Source organism: Lissotriton helveticus, chromosome 3_1 (genome assembly GCF_964261635.1).
Source record: "Lissotriton helveticus chromosome 3_1, aLisHel1.1, whole genome shotgun sequence".
Taxonomy (NCBI): domain Eukaryota; kingdom Metazoa; phylum Chordata; class Amphibia; order Caudata; family Salamandridae; genus Lissotriton; species Lissotriton helveticus.
In genome coordinates this window covers 806,763,165-806,788,432 of record NC_136061.1, presented here as the reverse complement: position 1 = coordinate 806,788,432, position 25,268 = coordinate 806,763,165, and the positions used below count along the sequence as shown (strand labels likewise).

Below are 25,268 nucleotides of genomic sequence, written 5' to 3'. Positions count from 1 at the left end.
TGCTCAAGGCTGCTCCATGCAACAGACAAGATGCTTCAGTTCTCTTGAATCCAAAGAGATTGGCAGAGCACCTTAGGCCCACTTCCAAGGGTACAGGACAGGGATGGCACTACTTGGTTGGGTAGTTTCAGAGATGGCAGAATCCAGCTGCTGGTTTCAAGGTTGTTGGAGCCTTTTGTCCCAGAGGCACCTGTTCAGGTGGCCAGCCAACTAGCCTTTGGTGTCACTTTGGGGTCCTGGGTTGAATAGATGCAGGGCTAGTCCTTCTCATCCAGGTAAGATGGCGGGAGGCACCAGGTTAGCACAGCAGGGCATCAGTTCCGCAGTTCAGCAATGTGGCAGTCCTTTCAGCAGCACAACAGTCCTACAGAGAGTATGCAGACCTTTGTGTGGAAGCAGAATATAGCCTATTCAAGTGTAATTGGGGTGGTGTCCAGCTCCTCCCTCCAATCCTACCTGTGAAGGCCCATTCAGGCTGCACCTAAGCTCCCTATTGTGAGTTGTGAGACAAGCTGCAGGCATCAAATTGTTAAGGCAGGAAATGGAAACTTTCTAAAAGTGATAATTTCAAAATTGTAATTTAAAATCTGACTTCACCATATGGTACAATTCCAATGACACCAAGCAAGGATGGAAGTTCCAGCTTAAGAAAATGTAATAAGGTAACTCCAATGTTATCCTACTAGAGGGGTAGGCCTTGTGGTGGTCAAACATGAATTTAAGAGATGTTGTCACTACCAGGACATGTAAAACTTGAAAGTACATGTCAAACTGTTTTAATATACTGCACCCTACCTCTGTGCTGGCCAGGGCCTACCTTAGGGGTGACTTATATGTATTGAAAATGAGGGTTTGGTCCTGGTAAAATATATCTTTAACCAGGTTGAAATGGCAGTTTAAAACTACACACTCACTGCCTGCAATGACAGGCCTGAGACATGTTTAAAGTGCTACTTAAGTAGAATTTTACAAAGATCTTTACAAAAATGACAAAATATTAGACGAATCAGCCTGCGGGGACTACCTCAATTCACTTCACCTTCCAAAACTTTCTGAATCTGACAGATCCCATCTGGACACCCCAATCTCTGGTTCAGAAATCAGAGCAGCAATTAATACCCTGAAGAATAATAAGGCCCCCGGCTCAGACGGCTTCACCGCACCCTTTTATAAGGCCTTTGCGGACCAAATCAGCCCCCCGCTTCTTAAGCTCTTTAACTCGACTGCAAAAAATGGCGGTGTTTCTCCCTCGATGAGTGAGGCCACGATTATAGTATTGCCAAAAGACGGGAAGGACCCGCTACTCACTAAAAATTACCGTCCCATATCCCTGATAAATCTGGATTGCAAGATTTACGCTAAAATCTTAGCGACCAGACTAAACTCCATTCTACACAAATTAATTAGCCCCTCGCAGGTTGGCTTCCTTAAGAACAGGATGTCCAACGACAACACGAGACTACTATGTCATATTCTAGAAAAAGCTAAATCCTCTCCCACACCAATGGTAGCAATAACTTTGGACGCGGAAAAGGCCTTTGACAAGGTCTCATGGTCATTTCTACACCAGTGTATGTACTGTTTCAACCTTGGCGAATCCTTTACCAAGATGGTGATGGCCCTCTACTCTGCTCCTTTGGCCAGGATAGCTATAAACAGCACCCTCTCGGAGCCGTTCCGCCTATACCAGGGTACCAGACACGGCTGCCCTCTTTCACCAGCTCTCTTTCTACTAGCCCTTGAACCCCTCATTACAGATATCAAAAACAACGGAGACATTGCAGGTATTTCCTTTGGGGACACGCGAGTCAAATTAGCAGCATATGCAGATGATATCTTGATCGCGACGGAAAATCCTGCTAACTCCATTGCCACTCTAATGTCCTCGATAGACAAATACTCCTCCCTTTCCGGCTACAAACTAAATAGGGATAAATCTGAAGTAAAACCTCTTAATGTCCACACGCCGAGGGAAGTGCTGGGCGATTCCGGCCTACTCTGGCAAACAGGAGTGATTAAATATTTGGGGATTGTGTTCACGGACGAGTTATTAAGTACCCTTAAACATAACGAAAACAAAACCCTAGCCAAAATCAAAAGTCTATTGGACGGTTGGTCACCCCGTTTCCTCACCTGGTGGGGCCGTATTGAAACCATAAAAATGATGATATCCCCCCTGGAAACTACCTCGTCACGATGCTCCCACTCGTCCTCTCCAAAGACTTCCATTCCAAATTGGATAAAAACATCTCGGCATTTCTTTGGCAGGGCAAAAAAGCAAGAATCAGTTTAAAAAAGCTTCGTTTGGACAAAAAACTAGGAGGAGTCAACCTGGCGGATTTTAAAACCTACCAAATAGCCTTTTTAGCAAAACAGGGATCGCACTGGATATCCTCCCAGCCTAACTATAGCCCAGTGTGGCTCTCTGTGGAAAAATCTATACTAAAGGGTCTCAGCCCCTGCCCCTACTCACCATCAAACCAAGTCCCAATCTAGGCCCGGGCCCTATCTTCAAAAACACTAAAATGGCTCTTTTAAAAGTCAGTAAGTACCTACCTCAACAATTCCGATAATCGCATTGGGAGTCACTATGGTACAACACCGCCATTACATACAAAGGGAAACCCCTAAACTACCCCTCCTGGATAGACAGTGGTGTAATATTCCCTCACCAACTCGTCGAAAACGTGCTCCCACTAACCTTTAAAGAAATTCAGGATAAGTTCCGACTCAATAATATTGAGTTCTACAATTTCCTACACATTAAAGTAGCTCTAACGAAGGCTGACCTGAAGGCTGTCACTCCCTCCCTCCTAGGCTTATTCGCCTCCCTTAACAAACTGGGACACCAAGTCTCTAGGTTGTATAAATTAATGCGACCTCAATCGTCCTCCCTAAACACGCCTCTCCAACGCTACTGGGACTCATTCTCCTCCACACCTAACTCAGACGCAATCTAGGCCAGTACTTGGGAGTCCACCACCCGCCACAAAATATGCCCCACACTATCACAGACCAAGTTCTGGCTCCTACATAAAGCCTTCTGGACACCTAGGAGGTTGTTCCTGCATAAAATCAAGTCCGATGACAAGTGTTGGAACTGTTCAGGGGAGGGAGGAGATCTGGAACACCTAATCTTCAAATGCCCCTGTGTTACCTTGTACTGGGACAGAATCTTTGGTTTCATTAAGGACGTCCTCCATATTGCACTACCAAGAGAATTCTCGAAGCTAGTTCTAGGTTTTGCCAAAGCCGTCACACTCAATGATGACGACAAAGCCCTACTGGACCTACTGCTGACGGCTGGGGTTAAAATCATACTTAATAACTGGAAAAGCACGAACAAAGCCTCCTTTCCCCACTGGTTGAATTGGATATCCTACTTGAGAGGTGCTGACAATATAGCCTTAACCTCCACTCCGTGGAGACCACCACTAAGGAAACTCTGGTCCTCACTAGATGATCATTTTGACTCACACAAACCTCCTTGAATCTTGACTACTGGGCACTCAGAGCATGTCATCACATAGGGTTCATTCTGTACGTTGGCCAGACTAGGCTCTAAATACTCTTCGCCACAGTTTGAGGACTTCATCTTACCCATGTATTATAGGTTTGGATTACGCAATAGTATAACTTATGTTACTTCTGCTCTTGTGTGGTGATGCCAATTACTTTCCAGGGCAGATTATACAAGCCATCGAGTAACCATGGACACAACTCTCCTCTAGCGGCCGCAGGACATTTTATGTGGAACCTTGTTTATCACACTGGTCTTATTGTATACTGGACTCGCTTTGTTTTACCAAATTTTTATATTCCTATTCATATGATTTTACTATTATTATTCTGTAACTAACAGTATTGCAACCGACTACTTCTTGTAATGATGTATCTCTTTACAGCTCCTAATAAAAATCTTTGAACACATAAAAAAAAAGTGCTACTTAAGTAGGTGGCACTATTGGTGCTGCAGTTCCACCAGTAGTATTTCATTTACAGGCCCTGGGATAAATGTAGTTCTACTTTACTAGGGACTTACAAGTAAATAAAAAATACCAATTCAGTACAAGGCAATCTAATATGTTTTAAGGAGAGAGTTCACTAGCACTTTATCACTGGTTAGAAGTGGTAAAGTATGCAGAGTCCTAAGGCCAGCAAAAACGAGTCAGAAAAAACAGGAGGTCTGAAGGCAAAAAGGTTAGGTGGAAACCATGCCAAGGATGCCAGGTTTACCACAATAGATATGTTGTTAATATGTTTTCTTCATTGTTATTTTCTACAGTTGGTTAACAAAGTTGTCAGTTCCCCTTCCCCTGGGGACCCCTTCCCTTTTGCAAGTAGCTTGCTGCTTACTTATAGTAGGTAGTAAACTACGAGTGTTGTGGTCGCAAAACAATCTTACATACTAGTGCGACTCACTATTAGGAAGGGACACCCTCGGCATGCCCGTTACTAATAGCGAATTGCAAACCCTATTTTGCAAGATGGTGATAGGTTACCGACTCGCAAAGTAGGGTTTGTACACACCACACACCTTTTTAGCGGTCTCAAATAGGCCAATTTCCAGTCTGCGACTGCTAAAAAGGGTCTTACATCTGGCCCTAAGTTATTTGCAACATTATAGCATTGCATGCTTTTTAAAATGTTACAATTCTAGATATTTCTTCCATCCCACTACATTTTAAAGAACAATTTTAAAAAGCTAATATTTGTTCAATTTATTTACCTAACCTGTATGTTTTGAATTTAAAGTAGTATTTGCAAATAGCAGATTTACCATTTCCATGATTTCTTTTGGGACTGACTGCTTTATATTTTGTGATTTCAATCTATCTGGATAATGTAATTTCTGTAATTTCTGCACTAATGGTCACTTGTTAAAAACATATGTTACTTAGTTCAATATTAATTTGAATATCTGCTGTAGTCTTAAATACATGTGCATCAAAAATATTCTTCAAGATAAATAGATCATCTGAGCACTTTTCTGAGATTTAGATCAAAAATATATGTAAAGGTTAAGAGCTGGAGTAATCTGAGTCATAATCTAAGTTTGTACATTATTTGTGGACATGATTTTCATTCCAGAATCTGGATTTCCCCTTCCTCTGTGTATCTGCATTATGTGGGATGCATTACATTTTGTATTTTTGGTGCCTGCAGCCTATCTCTGGGTCACATGACTGAGTATGGGTGACAGTTGAGCTTTGTGTATTCCTCCTAGACAGTCGCACACAATGTGGAGCTTATTGTGACTGGGTGGACCATCACTGGTAGGATGGGAGGGAGGAGCTGGAACCAGCCCCTCTTACACTTGAATTGGCTGTGTCCTGTTTTCACAAAAAGGACTGCATACACCCTTTAGTTAGTCTGGAGCCAAGGCCAGGATGGCAGGGCACATTTTCCTCTCAAAGGCATGCCTCTAGAAGCTTCTCTTCACTTCAAAGTTACAGCTGGGTATGGATACTGGCCCTCAGACACCACCACATCAGTACACTTCTGGACCCATGCATACTCTACCATGAGAAGGACTGCTGTGCTGCTGAAAGGACTGCCACTTTGCTGGACTGCTGATCTGAAGAAACTGCTGACCAGCTGCCTGCTGCCCTCTTACCTACGTGAGAAGGACTGGACCTGCATCTTTTGAACCCAGAATGCAGAATAACTGTAAGGGCCAGTTGGCTTGCTTCCTGATGCGAAGCCTTGGAATCATAACAGGATTCCAACAACATTGCATCTGCACCTGTGCTCTGTCATTTGTGAGTCTACCCTGCCAAGTGGTGACACTCCATTCCCGAACCCATGAAATTGGGCTGATGGTGCTCTGTCAGCCTCTGTGGATTCAGCAGAAACCATGCATTTTCTCTGCTGTGCAACCCTAAGCAGAACCAATGCACCTCTACCGCTGCGTGAATTGGACCCATCATAATGACCTGCATCTCTGCAGTAGCCAGTATCGCCTTTGAAAGCGCTGCTATGTGATGCATCCTTGACGCAGCCCCTCACATCTCTCTTCAATAGCAGCCTTGACAACAATGTGGGACTCCGCTTCGTAGCCCCGCTGTTCCTTTTAATTGACACATTATCCCGACAGTGTGGGGCATCTTTGATCTCAGACTTTGCATCACAAGCTGTGTCGATTGGATCTTTGACAGCAATGCAGTCCCTCACATCGCAGACTTGCTGCACCTTAGAACCAACGCATCACCTAGTCTGTGCAATGCAGCCTTGACATGGATCCTCACCATGCTCTACAAACCAGGATTTAAGGTAGTGTGTTCAGTGGGCCTAACTGGGACCATGTAGCTGGCCAATGCTCCATTGTGGTCAGCCTGAACTTGTGATTTTGTCCCGGTCCTGCACGACCAGAAATCCACAGTTGGCGCTTTGTGCTTTTTGGCACAATTTTCACTAAAATCTTTAAAATTGCATATATCCGGTTCTATTGATTAGATATTTGTCCTTTTGTTCTTGTTTTATTTCTTAAAGAAAGCTCTATTGTTCGATCCTGCTATGGGATCCTTTTCATGTGGTGTTATCACTTTATTACTGTTTGAAGTGTTGCACAAATACTTTACAAATTGTTAAGTCAGACTGCTCTGTGCCAAGCTACCAGAGGGTTAAGCACAAGTTAATTTGGGATTGGCCAATGCCTTGCCCTGGCAAGGATTGCGGTTGCTGCATGACCAAGGCTCATACCCCAGCCAACCAACAACCCAATCTCCCACAAATTGCCTAACAACTAGGCTTTCGAGAATAGTCACAGAATAAGCTGATTTGATTGGCAGAACAAGTTTTAATGCTAGGATGATCTGAAATGTTGATGAGTAAGCAATTTAAATAAATTCATATATGTTTTGGTGTGTGGGCTTTTGCACTAAATGGAAATTTAATGTGATTTAAAACAAAACATAACATGAAAGCATAATTACATCATGCAGAAACAATTAGAAAAATGTCAGAATGAAATGAAAAAATAAGTATAGGCAGGGGATTGCAAACATGGGGAAGCAACAATGAAGCATATTTGTCAGTGTTTGAAAGGGGGAATGACAGCAAGTTCCTAATTATAATTATTACTATCATCATTATTATCATTATTGTTAGTATATATACTAACAATAATAATTATGATAAAGTATTTGCAGCAATACCACATGAATTCTGTCTTTTTGGCAGGCTTGAATAAATAGCCTGCCATCTTCTTATTCCTTAAAAGAGAAATGTTCAAGCATGTTGCAAAAGGCCTGTTAGAACTGGGATTTCTGGTTGGCTAAGGCTTACGCCAAAGCCAGGCAGAAACCACCACTTTAGTCAGAGCAAGGGAGTTACACGCCAAAGATAACCCCTGCTCACCCTCTTGGTAGCATAGCATGAGCAGTCAGGCTTATCCCGGAGGCAATGTGTAAAGCATTTGCGCACGCACACAGCAACAACATCCAAGGCACACTACAAAAGGAACTCCACACAAGGTTATATAAAAATAACTTTTGTATTCTCCAAAACACATCAGATAGTAATCACAAAATATACATTGTGCCAACTGGCATGGGCAATATTCACAAGGGATTATTTACACAGGACAGGGCCACGCGGGCCACTGTCAGGATCAACACGTAGCAGAAATTGGTACAAGTAAAAATAGATCATATACCTACAACCAGTAACCACTGGTAATCACTGTACTCCACCTCAACCTGTAACATAAACTACATTATGCACAGTCACATCAGGCGCAAATTACATCCTGCGCCAACCTAAAGCAAAAAAAGGTTCCCAGCAAAGAAAAAGGTTCCAAGGCATCCAGGGCATACAGGGGCTGGGCAGGGCCCAGGGAGGCAAGCCTTCCCCTGGGCCCCAGCAGCAGCACGCCCCTGGTAGATTCAAGTCACAAGCAGGAACAAGAACATTTTTCATGGGGTCACAGCCCCTTTTTATACACCATTTCCTTTGTTTCCAAAGGTGCAGGCAAGGGGCGAACCAGATGCAGCTGGTATTGAGCACTTTGTTTTGCTCAGCCCCTCTGCCTATTCACAGGATGGGTCAGGGACATCAGACACACCACAGGGGGTGGAGCCAGCATTGTGGAGGGAAGGCCCAGCCCTATTCAGGTCCCAGGTGCACTCCTCCCTCCCATCAACATGCAGATCTCCCCATTCACCACCGGGCAGACCCATCCTGACTCCTGGAGCCAGGCACACCAGCCAATCACAAGCCAGACAGTCAATTCACATTCACGGCACAGACATGCCAACTTCTAGAAGTGTCACTTCCACACTAGACACATTAAATCCACGCACATCATCGCGCAGCATTTAATCCCATGAGTTCGCACATACCAAACTCGACCCTGCACTCCCCACACATCAGGAACTACCATGGACACACATATCCCCAAGCATTCCTATGGGAGGGCAGGCCACTCTCACCACACATACACAGAGAGCGCATGCACTTTACACTGGACCACAGTGAAAAAGTGCGCAGAGGCCTAAAATCACCAACACCAGGTTACAGAAACAGGCTAGGAAAATGCAAAACGTTTCAGGGTGAACCTGCCAAAAGTGCCAAGTCCAACAAGGCCATTAATGTATAAGTAAAACTTTTAGGAATTTACAAATTACAATTCAAGATTCAACTCATAATTTTAATAATATTCTTCAGTTATGAGGGATTTGAAGATATTGTTTCATTTACATGGAATGCAGAGTCATGAAAGTGCATCAACTCGTGAAGTAAAATTGCAGAATTAAACTTTTTATTTGAAATCATCCAATTATCAAATGCCATCTCGCATAAATTGACACTTCTGATAGAGATCTTAGCAGAAATACATCACAAATGTGATATGTGTGAAAATACAGAAGTTCACTCTAGTCTCTCCTTGTCTCAATCTCTCACACATTGTTAGTGGTCTTTGCCTAATACCAACATTTGAGAGATCAATAAACAATCTTGAATACATTTTACCAGTTGTGTCCTTGGCAGAGACAGCGATTAAACAATCCATTGCACCGGGGAACATGTTGTTAATGGAAAAATCAGATTTTAGATTTTAATAGGTCTACAAGTATAAACATGTTGTGTTAACCTTACCACATGTACGAAATGGGCAGCACTTTTCTGGATTCCATGTTTCAACCAAAGACATTCCTAAGTTACAATGAAGTTCTGGACAGCGGTGTGTTTCACAAACTATGGATACAAATCAATACCTTCATCAGTTAACAATTTGTATAATGTTTAACTGGCATACATATGAATTCATTAAACATGAGGTCTTTTATATAAATTGTACTCGTCGAATTCATAGCAACAAACATATTTACATTTAAAATTTTGTTTGCTATTACATAACTGATATAGGCGGGTGTATCTCTTTCAGCAGTCACACATTATTTTGAAATAAATCTGGTCACGATGTTTGGAGAATGTGGCTTTTAAGTAATTATTACTCCAATTAACAGTGTATCTTTCATCCTTTTAGCACTGTATCATATTACTTTACAGAGGGGTGCCCAACTCTGTGTTTCCCACGTTACTTTTTCATAACACTTTGAAACTTGGTTACCTAATATCTACACTTCAGTACTAATCATTGAATTGTACACTTCTATTTTCATTTCAATTAGGATGCATCAAATAAAGTTTTTTTCAGTCTGATTTTTAACCATCTGCTGTAACTTATTCATATGAAGTACCACCTATTAAAAGACAAATATACAACATGCATAAAGATTAAAAGTTAAAATGGCATTTTCCTTAATTCTGACCATGTTTTTTAATGATAATATTTGATTGATTTTTAACGGAGTTGGTACACTAGACAATTATGTAAATGATTGTGCAAAACAACAGATGCTCGACTACCTGAGCCAGCGATATAACATTGCAAATTACTGGAAATAAGTATAAGAACTAACTCTTCCCAGTTCCAGCCAACATTTGACACTGTAAACCCCAATGTGTGGTTCCCTTGCTCCTGTGGCTCAAGCCCATATTTTTTTATGTTTTTAATTTCGCAGCCACTAGCTTTGTATAAGGAAATTGCCAAGCTCATGCCATCATCCAGCCCAATTTTAAACCATTCCAAGGATAGAGGGTCAATGTCTTTCCAGGCCCAGGCAATGTCCCTTTTTGCTATCACCAGTTCCAACCACAACAGTGCGGTGCCTTCTCTGTTGATGTCTATCTCCTCTGGAGTCTGGAAGAGGACAAACCTGGTATCTCAGGGCAAAACCCAACCTAGTACTCTCTCCAGGCATGACAACACATCCTTCCAGAAAGGGGCCAGCCTCTTGCATGTCCAGATTGTATGGAGAAAGTCATTCCATTCTGAAGAGCAACGCAGCCAAATCAGTGTGGCCACTGCCCCCCTTTTCCATAGCCTCTCCCTAGCATCGTAAACCTTGTGTAAGTATTTCCACTGTATTAGGTGGAAATTTGAGGTCATCGCCACCTCGTCAGGGGTTGCAAGTCTCTCTCCAGTCATCGTCAGTAAGTTGCTCCAAATCACCCACCCATGCTTCTCTCATCTGGTCAAAATAATCAGGTGTACTGATCACTAGCAATCTATATACTTGTGAGATTTTGTGGTTATTAGTTCATCCATGAGTATTTTGGCCCCCAGTCTGCTAAGGCCCAGTATGTCCATGAGCCCTTTGATGTGGGCATGTCATAGCTGCAGATATCAGGAGAATTGTGAGCGGTTCAGGTTGTATTTCACCTGCAGTTCTAGGAAGGATTACATTGCGATGCCCGACTGGACATCTCCCAGTTTGGAGATGCATGTGACATTCCAGGTTTAAAAACCCTCTAAGGCTGTAACCTGTAACAGCCGGGTCCCATGCCGTAGTGGTTTGTTTTGTCAGACATGTCCCCCCATCCAAGGGCTCCTCTTGCACCTTCCCGAAACACTCCTAATAATGGCCCCTCTGACAGTGGCCTTTAATGCTTCCCACAGTGTCTTGGAGACTCCACCATGCCATTGTTTATGTCTAAATACCCTTTTGTGGCTGTGTGAATGTGAGTCTTGGTTCAGGCATCCTGAAGCCACCACGCTTTCAGACACCAGCCCAACCGTGAGTGCTGTGGGCCTAGTTGCAGCTGTAGTTCCAAAGTCGAGTGGTCTGAGTGACCACAAGCATTAATGTGAGCATCCTTCACCCTGTGGTGTTCTGAGGCAAGTAGGAGCAAGTAGTTAAGCAGGGAAAAGACCTTGTGAGCAGTGGAGTAAAAAGATAGCCCCGGTCCACTGGAGGCAATACTTGCCTTGCATCCACGAAGCCCACAGCTACAATAAAGCATGTTTTTGGAGCAGACCTGGCTAGCATTCCCACCATGGAGGTCCTGTCTAGCCTCCAGATTGCCACCCCGTTCCATTCACCCCAAGAATCCAGCGCCTGTCAGAAATTATGTCACTAGGGCCCCCCAGTGTCTTCAGAAACTTGTATGTGAGTGGTTGAGGGGCGTAGACTCTAGCTAACGCAATGGGGTGTCTGTGGAGGAAACTGGATATCACAGTGTAGCGGCTGGGATTGTCGTGCCATACCTTGTCAGCTACCTGTGGACAGCATTGATGTAACATAATGGCCGTCTCCCTCAGTGAGGGGTGTGTAAGTGATGAATGAGAGGTGGATGAGTAATGTGTGAGTACACTACGACTGATATGTTATTGCAGGCTAAGTAGTGTGAGTGGAAGGTGAATAGGGTCTGCATGCCGGGAGAGTGGTGTGTAAGTGGAAGGTGAATAGTGTATGAATGCAGGGAGAGGAATGTATGCCGTTACAACGCATACATGTACAACGCATGCCTTTACAACACAGTTTTACATCGCAACATCCTTTACAATGCATACATTTACATCGCATACCACTACAACTAATTTTTTTTAACTACATTTACAACACATTCCATTACATCGCATTATACCTTTACAACGCATACCATTACAACACATACCCTTACATTGCATTTAAGGCATGTGTTTTCTAGTGTAGGGGGTGCAACAGTAGGGTAATTGTTGGATAGTTGTGGGGGTAAAAATTACTATTGTGACTCCAGGGGGTACAACAGTAGGATCAGTGTTGGATAGTGTAGGTGTACTATGCGTTGTAATGGTATGCGTTATATTGACATGTGATATAATGTCTGCGTTGTAGTGACATGCATTGTAGTGTCATGCGTTGTAGTCACGTGCACTGTAATGGATGCATTGTAAAGGATGTTGCGATGTAATGACTGCATTGAAAATGTAGTGTGATGTAATGACTGCGTTGTAAAGGTTGTTTCCCCAAGGAGAGTGGTGTGTGAGTGGAAGGTGAAGAGTGTCTGAATGCAAGGAGAGTGGTGTGTGAGTACAGGGTGAGCAACGTCTGAGTAAAGAGTGAGCTGTATTTGAGTGCAGGGTGAGTGGAGTGTGAGTCTATAGGGTGAGTAATGTGTGAGTGAAACAGGATTAGCGGAGTGTGAGTGTGCAAGGTGAGAAGTATGTGACTGTGCAGGGCGAGTGGTATGTGAGCAGAAAATGAGCTGTGTGTGTGTGTGTAGGGTGTCTGTGTGTTCAGGGTGAGCAGTATGTGCAGTGTGTAGTGCGTGAGTGTAGCGAGAGGTGTGCAGGCAGGGTGAGAGGTGTATGAGTGGTGTATCTTCAGTGGTGTAGTTTGTTAGTGCAGGGTGAATGATTTGTGAATGCAGGGTGAGTGGTATGGGAGGGTAGTGTAAGAAATAAGAAAGTGTAGGTGAAATGTGTGTGGGTTTTGTGTGAGAGGTAAGTGAGTGGTGTGTGAGTGCACGGTGAGAGGTATGTGTGCATTGTGAGTGCAGAGTAGCTTTGTGAGTGTAAGGTAAGAGGTGTAAGAGGTGTATTAGTAAGCAGGGTAAGCATTTTGTGAGTGTGAAGGTTAAGTAGTTAGTGAGCATGCAGGGTGAGTGGTATGAGAGTGTGCAGAGTAAGTGATGTGAGAGTAGTGGGTGAGTGGAGTGTTAGAGTGTAAGGTGAGCAGTGTGTGTGCATAGAGTGAGCAAAGGGTGTGTTTAAGGTGAGCAGAGTGTGAATGCAGGGTGGGAGGTTGTGCATATCGAGAACTAGACGTGGTTGAGTGAAAGGTGAGCAGTTACCAACGCTTGTTGTGATTTGGTTTTGGTCACAGAAGTCTCATGCTGCTGACTCTCTTGTTACATGTTCTCAATGGGATAGATCTTTTAAGTTCAGCTTAAAGACCGCCCTTGCAGTATATTCACTTTTTATTGTAACATTTATTTAAACTGTGGGACATATTTACAAGCCCCTATCACCACCACAACTGTTAGTGATGTTTCTGTGACGATATGGGCTTTACCTTATTTATAAGACACAGTTAAGCCACTTTACGTGGGTTAACGATGCCTTGTAAATAATGCACCATTTAACTCCATACTTAGCATGAAAGGGGTTGGAAATGGGTGTTGCGGTGGGCATTTCACTGCAACACCCATTGGCCGACACATGCACTTAACGGGTTAAAAGCGGATCTTGAATTAATCTAGTCGTATGTGTGCTGGGTATTGTTTTTTTGCCACTGCTGTACCAAGCTCCGAGCTACTACTGCACCCTTTGTACACTTGACTCTCACGGGTAGCGAGGGTAAGAATCAAGGCATACTTGAGGACGGGTTAGAGGGTTTAGAACACAGATAGTGTATCTTGCAAGTAATTGAACATAGTCAACTCAACATCTAAGAGAAGCTAAATGTTTGAAAACAAACAGGACTTTGAAATACAAATAAGCGAATAGTGCAAGGAAAATAAGTAACAGAAATTCTTAGTATCCACTGGGGTCAAGGCACAACCCTAAATACAGATATAATGCATATGTAATACGGTTTCTTTGTAAAAAAAAATAAGGGAGGCTATGACCAGTATTTACATATGATATAAAAATGGGGAAAAAAAGAGAAAATCTCAGGTCAAGTATTAACTGCAGTCTGTGCTTAAACAGTTCCAGTCAAGGGGGAAGTAAACTACAATGTATCAACATACCTATACCGGACCTGATCTACAAAGGTAAGTCTGCATGATTGTGTCTATTCACGTGTAGATCCATTCTTACATCAAGGTGTAGTACTCTATTTTTGGTATTCACCATGTCCAGTAGGAGACTTACACCCACAGAGTCTTATGACTGAATTTATGCGTGTAAAGTCGCTTTCCACCTATTTGAGGCGATCTCTGCCACCGGGGTGGAGACCTCCCTGTACGTTAATATCAGGCATTTTACTAAAATGTATTACTAATGTATGCATGAATGGCTGGGAGGTCATATCGTAAACAAACCTTTCTAGATGGGAAAGCCGAACCTAACACTAAACAGGAAGGTAAGTCACTGAAAGTATGCCAGTCTCAGCAAGTAAAATGAAACTGAATGCTAGGTATGGACAGTTGTGGAGTATGAAGTCTTTGGTGCCTGCGTAGTCTGGACTGGTCTTGGCTTCAGACAGTGATCTAACACTGAAGAACATCTAAGAACCATGTCCTATCTTCCTAGTGTATGCCACTTAGTTTCTTTTAATCATTTCAACAACTATACATCTACCATGGGGTGGCTCCTCTGTAATGACGCAGGAGCGACGACCCTGCTAAAAGAGGAAAAATAAAATTATAATGAAAGCATTTTATTATCTTTTTATTTTTGCTTAAATACTAACGAGCGAATCTTCAGTGGGGCGGGGTGGGACCAGGAAATCCTGTTGGCATGGCAGGGGGAGGAGTGTGAAGCACTTTTAAGTGCGCATGTGTGTTTGGTCGGCAGTCCTAGGCCAGCCAAACACACATGTCCACTTAAGTTTCTCCAACCCAGCGGTGTTGGACAGCCAGCTTGGAAAAACACCCAAGGCTCCAATGCACTGTCTCAGGGGCAAACGAAGCCGCTCAGACTAATCTGAGTGGCAAACAAACCTACTCAGACCATTACCAATGCTTCTCTCAAGCACTGGGATTTTGCATCTTGGAGCCTGGGCAGGCAAGGGTCCACAAGGTAAGTGTGCTTTTAATTATTAGGTCTCGCCTACGCTGCGCGAAAGAGACCTTTAGAAATCGATGTTTAATCATGCTGCTACATTTTTCAAAGAAGCTTTCAAGAAATTGGTGGAAAATTATGTTAACCAGTAAGGCTGTACCAATAAAGTGTTTTAAATCACAGTGTAATTTATTATCCATTGTAAATACAATAATTTATCGAATAAATTGAAGTGACCGCATCAAATCTGAAATATTACTTCCATGTGTATTCTATTGTGTATCTTTGTACACATGTTGCTGGAGGAATTTGGGGCTCTGTGTCTACTGCGCAAGAAGACTCAAGCTACACATCAGTGACGTGGCTTTAGTAAGACAAAATGCACCTTTAGTTACTTGAGTTGTCAACTGAAGGGGACCTAATTTGGCAGTTGAGCCTGTATAGTTACTCTTGGGGCAGGACCAAGACTGATTTTCCACATTAGGAATAAAGGGCAGAAGAGAGCAGTAGTCAGAGAGGCTATATTGATGAACAACTGCCAGGCTCTTTCAAAGTGCGCAATCCAGGTTTCTTGTGCGTCCGTCACCACGCATGCTCTGGGCTCGTGCATGTCCACGTTGCTGTCATGGGGACCGCAACATTCACCTGCATGGTGACACGGAGTTAATGATCCGAAGATGAAAAGTGGAAACCTGTGAATATATTAACATGATATTACAGATGTCTTACTTTACATTCTATTTTAGCAGGGCTGTGTGGCTAATATTGATGCAGATTGGGTTTGGAGAGCTGAATTGATGAGCCTGGGGAACACAGATTAAATGAAAATGTCTTTAAAGTTGGCGGCGGGCCCGAGATTCGCCTTCTGTACGTGTCGCTCGGTAAACGGGACTGCAACTAAATTGTAAGAAAATATGTTTGGAGAGCAAGAAAACACAGAAATACAGAGGGAGAGAAAAGAAAATAGCAAATCTCTCTATTGGGACTTAATAGTGTCCTCTTTACATGCCCAGAATACACAGTTAATCTGGAAACAACCAAGAAAACAAAAACAAGAGAAGATGCACAAGGAGAGGAAAAAGATACCCATCAGCCCACTCATAAGTGGAATCTCGTCATCTGGGTATATGTTGGTAAATGGTGTCCTCTAGGGTCTGCCTTGGAAACAATCCATAGGACTGCCTAGTGATGGACCCAGAACATTTCACCAACAGATGACAGTATATGAGCGGGAGGGGTTGAGGTTGCAGTGCTCAAAGAAAAAGAAGAAGAAAAGGAAAATAATCCAAGTGATTCTAAAAATACCTACGATGATGTCATGAAATACTTTATTAGGGCTGACCATCAAAGTGGTATGGTTAAAAACAGTATGCTGATAGCATTTAAGGAATTGCTACCCACCAATGTTGTTATTCGGTCAACATGTTTCAGCCTCAAGGGCTTTCGTCAGGACCTATGGTGCTACTGCAACACTTACTTAAGTGATGTGAAAGTGGGATCTACATCTGCTTTCCAAACTGAAAAGAGTGTATCTTCTCCGTTATTGTGGGGAGAGAAAACCTCACCTCACCTGGCTCAGTTTTCACTCCGAGGCAACGACGGAGAGTGCGTGGCCTCCCTTTCTTCCTGAGCAGTGGCCAGGTGAGGTGAGGTTTTCTCTCCCCACAATAAGGGAGAAGATACACTCTTTTCAGTTTGGAAAGCAGATGTAGATCCCACTTTCACATCACTTAAGTAAGTGTTGCAGTAGCACCATAGGTCCTGACGAAAGCCCTTGAGGCTGAAACATGTTGACCGAATAACAACATTGGTGGGTAGCAATTCCCTACATGCTATCAGCATACTGTTTTTAACCATACCACTTTGATGGTCAGCCCTAATAAAGTATTTCATGACATCATCGTAGGTATTTTTAGAATCACTTGGATTATTTTCCTTTTCTTCTTCTTTTTCTTTGAGCACTGCAACCTCAACCCCTCCCGCTCATATACTGTCATCTGTTGGTGAAATGTTCTGGGTCCATCACTAGGCAGTCCTATGGATTGTTTCCAAGGCAGACCCTAGAGGACACCATTTACCAACATATACCCAGATGACGAGATTCCACTTATGAGTGGGCTGATGGGTATCTTTTTCCTCTCCTTGTGCATCTTCTCTTGTTTTTGTTTTCTTGGTTGTTTCCAGATTAACTGTGTATTCTGGGCATGTAAAGAGGACACTATTAGGTCCCAATAGAGAGATTTGCTATTTTCTTTTCTCTCCCTCTGTATTTCTGAGACCTTCTGTACCTTCCGTGTGTTTTAGTGTCTAGTTGGGGGACTAGGTACCAGTAGGTCTATAATAATTTTTTTCCCCTCGGACCCCCCCTCAACCGTTTATCTCTCTGAGTAAGAAACCACCCCTGTCTGTGCTAGTGAGTAAAAAACAAGGCCATTGGAACATCCCCACTGTGGCCCTTTCCAAAAGATGTTTATTCCTTACAGTAACATTATCCAAATTTACGACTAGTGAAATGTTATCATGTGAAAATAATTAGCATAGATTATGCTTTTGAAATTAAGCATTTTACTCAAAGGTATAATCCTTCAATGATGCCAAGCTACTGTTTCAAATGTGACCATTTGAAATCTGATAAGATTTAAAGTTTAAAGTCAGGGCAACTCAAGTAATTCTCAAACTCACATCAATACCACTTTTTTTAGTGCACTTGGGAGCATAAAGGGCTGGGCTCCCCTAATGAGAGTCAAACTTGTGACATGCAAGTTATAAGTTTGTTTTTTAGTTAAAACTATAACCATCACCACTCTATCTTGCCAACTAGTCTCATCCTTCTTAAATCACCCAATCACAACTTTCACACTTTCCTCTCAGACTGTATAAAAACTCAGATGACAGAATCAAAATATGCATTGGCAAAGCGAATCAGAATCACCTTTTGGCTTTGCCAATAAAGACCTACTGGCTTTGCCAATGGTTTTTATCAATGCTGTTCAGGACTAGCAAAATAAAAAAATGGTTATTGCTGATGCTGAACAGCTTTGTTAAACAAGCATTGGCATAGCCAATAGGTCTCGCCTTTGGGACCTTATAAGTGTTTAGTTATCCAGCACAATATCCTTGGTGCAACAACATCAAGTTTTGCATGGCTAAACACTTATAAGATTCCAAAGGCAAGACCTATTGGCTATGCCAATGCTTGTTTTTTGTTGTGCGTTTGTTTTTTTGATTGTATTCCCGCTGCCCCATCACTAAGCACTTATAACAGCCGTCATTGCATCCATAATGTTAAAGATATTTGAGAAAATTACCATTCGTGTGTCTTTCAACGTTTTTGTACTGCTCTACACAAGACTTTAGTAGCAATTAACCTGCACTACATTTCAAACATTCAGAAATATCAATGACGTTTCCCCAAACAATAACTTAAAAAATCACTACAGTAGTCTTGTAATATTAAATTGCCTCCTGAGCCTCCAGCCTATCTCAGTTAGAGGGCCCTAAACAACTGTTATAGCGTCCGTCAATAGACTTTAAGCAAGACAATTGGAATTATGTGATTCTTGCTTAATATTGTATCGGGATGTTAATAATGTACTGATGAGGTGAAACATTTGCCAACACTGTGTTACCATGTGAAAAAATTGCTAAATTATTAAATAATACTATCGCAAAATGTCCCGCTTTAGGTTGCATAATTCGTTTTTTCTTTGGCTTATACCTTAGTCAACTCTGCTGCATAATTTGATGTTCCCCTGCTGTATAATTATAGTGGGCCTGGCTGTAAGGCTATATTATATGATTCCTAGAGTGATCAGAGGTTTGCCATATGATTGAATGAATGTTCACATTCACACTATTTGCTGCTTTTCCAATCAATTACATATGTTCTTTCAACAACATATGCATTGTTGATATGCATTCTTTATTTGACTTTACATGTGCTTCATAGGACAATCTACTCAGTTAAAAAAAAAACATCGGTTACCAAACTATTATTTTTCAGAATTTCCCATTGATCGCTTGCCTAACAAATATTTTTCAAATAGTAGCGACGTTAATGGGTGGAATTTGGGAAACAGCATTTACAACGCTGTCATTACATCGCAGTACAATTGCAATGCGGTTGTTATAATGACCGCGTTGTTAGTACACGATGCATTTACATCGCAAACCATTACAACGACTTCCAGTAGGGGGCGCTCAGGTATTGGAAATTAAATTCAACACCTCCCCTATTGTTGCGCAAACTGAAGTAGGAATAGTAAATAATACTATTCTTAAATCCCGCGTGCCCCCTACTGGAACTCGTTGTAATGGTTTGTGATGTAAATGGATCACGTACTAACAATGCGGTCGTTGTAACGACCTTGTTGTAAAACCACACGATGTAATGCATTGCGTAGTAATGTGCTATATTCTTATTGAGACAAGTGCCATCCCCATCAACGTTGGGGAGCATTGTTTCACCAGCTGTTATGTAATACCAGGTCAAGTCATGTTTTCAGAAGGTTGGCATAGAGAAGGAAAGACATTGCTTACCACACTGATAGGTGGGGCAGCATTTATCAGTGGCATTGCCGTCCACAGTGAGTAGTTCTCCCTCCTGGCATTTTGGTATGTGATCCGAACAAGCTCCACACGCTGCAAAAAAAGTACAAATTTCAACAGAATCAGGAAACTCACTGGCTACAACGTGAACGTACTGCGGCAGCAGCAAAATATCACGCAAGTTCAGTGATACATACGTTTTTGTATGAGTGAGGAGTTTATGTTGCACAATTTGTGATAACTAGAAACAAATCAAAACGATCTGCTGTTCCAGTAAACCATGAGGTGTTAGTAAATTTTTTATTGAAAGCTGGTATTGACGTTTAAGGTTGGTACTTGACAGGCGTCAATCAATCAATTCAATTAAGTTTTTATCTGGTGAGTTTTTTTCTCAATATATGTTTATTGGCATGTCTGCAAAGTACAAGACTGATCAAATTATAGATGCTACTACAGTCAAATGATGCAGTCATATGAGTGCTGGCAAAGGTTGTAAGATGGAACCCCGCATGTGTTTACCCCGCATGCCTTTAAAACGCAGTCACTGCCCCGATTGAGTCATTACCAAGCATTACTTTACCACGCATGTCATTACAACGACTTGCTTTAGGGGATATTGCACTTTGGAATAGTAGAAATTACTATTCCAACTCCAGTCTACGCATCAGCAGGGAAGGTGTTAGACTTAAAAATCCAACATAAGTTCAACAATTCAATCACTGAATTTCTTATTTTTCCTCTGGGGAACAGATCCAGTAAGTATTGCTTAATTATACAGGGAATCGACCTGCTCATAGCCCAATTGAATTGTTCTAGCACATCTATCCATAATTTTGTAATAATGTGGCAGTACTACACCACATGGTAGAAGTCTGGTGGTACACTCGTACAGCATACACGTCCCGGGTCCCTCATTGCATAAGTAGCATGTAAGTGCCTGGGGGAAAAATAAGCAATTTGTATGATATTACACTGTATAAACTTAAAGCACACATTGATCAACAACTCTCGCACTCCACCATGTATTGTGATCCATTTTTTATCTGGAATAGGGCCATCACTAAACTATTGCCAGACATCCTCAATCCTCGGGTGGCAGTGGCTTGTGAGCCTGTAGTGCTTGACATAGGTGTGTGATTAGCCCCCGCCCCACTGGAAAAGATAACATGTCGACCATTGTTTGTGTGAGTTCAGGGGCTTTGGGTAATGTAGGCGAGCTTTCTGTGACTGTGGCAGCAATTCTTTTATACTGGAGAAATTGTCCAGGCCCCAGACCAATTGTCTCAAATGCATCCTGCTTTTTGATAAACCGGGCTGAAGGGTAGTGATCAGACCCTATTACAACCACTGTCTTGCCACCAGTCAATGGCCAGGGTTTGAACAATCTTGCAAAGGGTCTCATCATCCAGACCTCCAATTCTGACCTGCGTTTTACTACCTGAACTGCTTTCTCCCAGAGTTGGCATACATGTTTAATCACATGCTTCAATGTCTCAGGTACTCTTTTCGCTCTCATCAGAAGGACCCCAAATTAGTGTCACAATAGGTACCTGCAATTAGAGAATTTTCTCAGTTGCACCCCACATCTAACCAATGGATTGCATACTGCAGCTGGGGAACTAAATAATCTAACTTGAGGTCCGGTACCTCCATCCTCCCTCTGTCCTTCTCCAATTTGAGTGTGGATAAGCCCACTCTTTATCTTTTCCCTGCCCATAGGCTTTCTATCAGAAGCCGATCCAATTTGGGGAACACCCGGCGGGGAATCTCATATATAGTGCCCTGAAGCACATATAAGCACTGGGGCATAACTACCATTTTAATCAGTGCTATTTTTTCCCATCAGGGGGAGTTTTATGGCGTTCCAAAACAAAATAGAAGGGTGAAGGTTACTAATGACCCTCCCCAGGTTCAGCGCATGGCATTGCTGTGCTCCATGTGCGATGTGGAGCCCAAGGTAACGCACATTCTCTCTTTTTCAGGGCACCCTGCCTCCAGGAGTAATTATTGGGCTACCCCCTTCAACTGTCCAAGAGGAAACAGAACAGATGTCGAATGGTTAACATGTAGCCCGGATATTTCCCCAACCTCTTTCATGACGTTCAGGAGAATCTGGTGGAAGTGACCGGCTGCTGAAAATATATCATTGCGTTATCCACATAGAGAGACACAACTTGAATCACAGGGCCCACAGGGATCCCCAACCATGCGGCACCTGTCGAAGTCGACACGCCATGAGCTCTATTTTTAGGGGCAAACAACAGGGAGGACAATGGCCAGCCCTGTCGCGTACCTCTCTGGAGAACAATTGTATCAGAGATATATTTCTCAGCCCTCACTCTTGCTATCGGTTGCATTTAATAATTGGATCCAAGTGACATATTTGGGCCTGAGTCCCATTCTCACCAGCACTTCCCAGATATACTCCCAGCACACAGAACTGAAGGCCTGTTGTATATCCAGGAAGGCCAGCGTGCATTGATAACTTCCCAGGAAAGGGGCATGCAGCACGTGCGCTAAGGCCAGTAAGTTACAGAGTGTGTTCCTATGCGGGATGAACCACGACTGGTCAAAGTGGACCAGCTTCAGGAAATAATTGAACAAGCGTGCCGTCAGAATGTGACTGAGTATTTGTTGTTCCAGATTTAACATTGAGAGGGGACAGTAGAAGGCAGCAATCAACGGGTCCTTCCCCGGTTTTGGCACCAAGACAATGAGGGCCTCCCACATGGAATTTGGGAGAACTCTTCTCTCCAAGTCCTCCAGATACACCAACAATAACCTGTCAGCCAGTGTCCCAGGAAAAGCCCTGTACAGTTCGGTCAGTAGTCCATGCTTCACTGGGGCCTTAGCAGTCCTGGGCTTGTCCATCGCCTGCAGGATCTCCTGCATTGTCAGCGGAGTCTCAACCTCCATAGACTCCTCCTCACTCAGTTATGTCAGTGGCAGTGTATTCATATAGGTAGTGACCAATGGCTGAGGGTTAAGGATACACCTCTTAGAGGTGCTCCGCTAACACTTTGTTAATGGACTGCTGTGTCTAGACCACCCGTCCCCTCCTATAAACAGAATGGGCTGTAAGTAGTTCTCGCTTTTGATCAACCTGGTCAGCATGCATCCTGCCCTATCTGCCTCCATGTACAATCTTCACCTATAGGAGAGCCACACATGTTTCTCTAATTGACCCCATAGGCCGTACACACACTGTTTGTCCACATCCCGTTCCTGGCTGATGCCCTGATAAGTCTGCAGGGCTGCCTTCAATGCAGCCAATTTTCCTTCATGGAGCATCAGGTCTCTTTCTAATGTTTGTCATATACATGTAGATTTAGCCATGCACACTCCTCTTAACACTATTTCCATAGCATCCCGCTCCACTGCTTTATACAGCGTTCTATCCCAGTTGTGCGTAAAATAATTGGTCAAGGCCTCTGCTATCACCCACTTAAACACCTTGTCTGATAGGGCCTCCACTCTCATCCGCCACAATGGCACACAAGATATGTGTCTAGTCAATTAGTATGTGATCAGCAGGGGCGACCTGGTCCGCTATGTATCTAGCTAAGTAAGCTGAGTCAATCAATATAAGTGCGCCTGCAGGTGATGAATCTGCCAGATATCTACCGCCCCATACTTGCCCTCACCTGTTTGAGGGCTTCACTCATATTCAGCTTGGAGCCCTGCATATAGGGGAACCTATCTAGATTTCCATCCATAACACAGTTAAGGTCACCAGCCAAATAACCTCATACGACAGATATCTCTGTGCTACCATCATCACCGCCCCAAAATAATCAGCACTGTCCGAGCATGCAAATTAATTAGGCAAATTTCGTGGGTGTCCAGGGTGCCAAAAAGGGTAACATACCTCCCCTCTGAATTTACACATACATAGGTCCTCCAAAACAGGAGCCAAGGAGCTATCCATATAAGGACCCCCCACACAAATAAGGAACCCCACACAAATCCAGAGTAGGAAGTGGCATACATTTGACCTCTCCATTTTTTCCTTCAGCTGCCAATGCAGGCTCCCTGTAGATGTGTTTCTGGCAGTAATGCAACCGAAATGCTGTATGTTTTGAAACAGGTATGGACTCTATATGGTTTTTCTGATCTATTTAGCCAACGGACGTGCCAGGTGAGGAACTTGTACTTATTCTGTATGTCAGGCATGGCTATGGTCACCAGGTATCATGGCCCGTCCCACAGACCACGGCTTCCATTGTGTGATAGCATTTTGCCATCTGGTGTAAGGTGCACCCCATCATAACATATCGACTGGATGTAACATTCCCTCAAACTTCTCCTTCAATTCCCCACCCATTGGCAGAATATACAGGACTTCTTTTAGCACTACCATAAGCCAAAAGGGTAACAATCACAGCCCCATACCCCTCTCCCCTTCCCCCAACTGGTGCAACCTTAAAAAACTCAAGATGTAAGCACAGGCCGAGGTAAGCAAACACAGCCACGTCCTCTGCACGTCACGAGACCAGTGTAGGTACTCAGCAAACCATGAGAGGTCGGATCCTCAGCCATCCCTAGCTCTGGGGCAAAGAAAGCATTACTCAAATGGATAATATAATGCTCCCTTACATATTCGACATAAACAGTGGCCCCCTGAGAGAATAAAGCCACCTGTGAAGGAAAGTTACTGGTTACAGTAGATCTATACATTAAAATGTGTCCACTCTGGTCCCACAGTACCCCTTCAAGTGCCAGGGCTAACCGGCACAGCGAGCTTCGTGTTCAAGTTCCAGAGGTACCTGAGCCCACTCCCCATGTACCTCACAGCCTCATCAGCAATCATCGCCAATCAGTCCCTATAATACAATCCGGATGCTCTTAGCGGGGCCTGGACCATCTAGCCAGCATCTGTACTGTCTCTCAAGGTATTGGGTACCATTCAGATTTATGAAAAGGAGTTTTGATCCTGTGCCCCCAGTGGGGCAGACTTTAGAGTTCCATCCGGGCATGCAAGGATCTGGCCCTCAGCGGCAGTCTCTGGACCCCTCCTCATCGCTGTCAGGGACCTCCTTTTCTAGCTAGAATGTCGCACCGAGCGGTTCAGGGTACGTACACTTCTACATGGGGGACCCCAGGGCACAGTTATATCCAAGGGAGTGCAGCCAGTCCATGGCCTCCTGTGGTGATTTGTAGAAGTGGGCTCTGCCATTAAATAGGATTCTGAGCTTGGCAGGAAACATCAAACTGTGTTTAACATTCTGCTCCCTCAGTTTCTTTTTAACAGGCCTAACGTTCTGGCGGAGTTCTTGCACGCTCCCGGTATAGTCAAGGGAAATTAGTATTTGCTTGTTCTCATACCTAGCGGGGCTATGCATGCTCACATGTTGCAGCATGACATCCTGGTGGCGTTATTTGAAAAGCTGTGCTATTATCGGCCTGGGTGGCGCAAAAGGTCGCAAAACCTCTGCCAGAGCCCTGTGCACCCTTTTGATTGTGAAAAACGTAGAGAACTGTCAGGCTATAGCGTGTTCACAATCCAGGCCTAAAAATGAAGAGTTCAACCAAAGGGCCCCTGCACAAAGCCCAGATCACCCTTCAGCATCCTCAAGGCGCTCTTCCATATACGTAGCACTGTATTTAAGGCATTGACTTAATATCCTTCTTGAGTATATCGTCCTCCACAACTGTAGTGCTGTTGTTGACCTTTCCAGGTCCATGTGCAGAACGTTCATTTCAATGGCCCTCTAGTCCTTCT

General features: G+C 43.4%; 1 protein-coding gene across 1 annotated transcript in view; it reads right to left on the bottom strand.

The window, feature by feature from the left end:
* The window catches only part of OTOG (otogelin), a 1,048,712-nt gene that overhangs the window by 173,085 nt on the left and 850,359 nt on the right, over nucleotides 1-25,268 (bottom strand). Inside the window, exons 46-47 of the mRNA XM_078682941.1 lie at nucleotides 19,538-19,639; nucleotides 9,100-9,198 (exon numbers count right to left, since the gene is read on the bottom strand). Coding sequence (XP_078539067.1) covers nucleotides 9,100-9,198; nucleotides 19,538-19,639 — 201 coding nt within the window. The remainder of the gene's footprint in view (nucleotides 1-9,099; nucleotides 9,199-19,537; nucleotides 19,640-25,268) is intronic.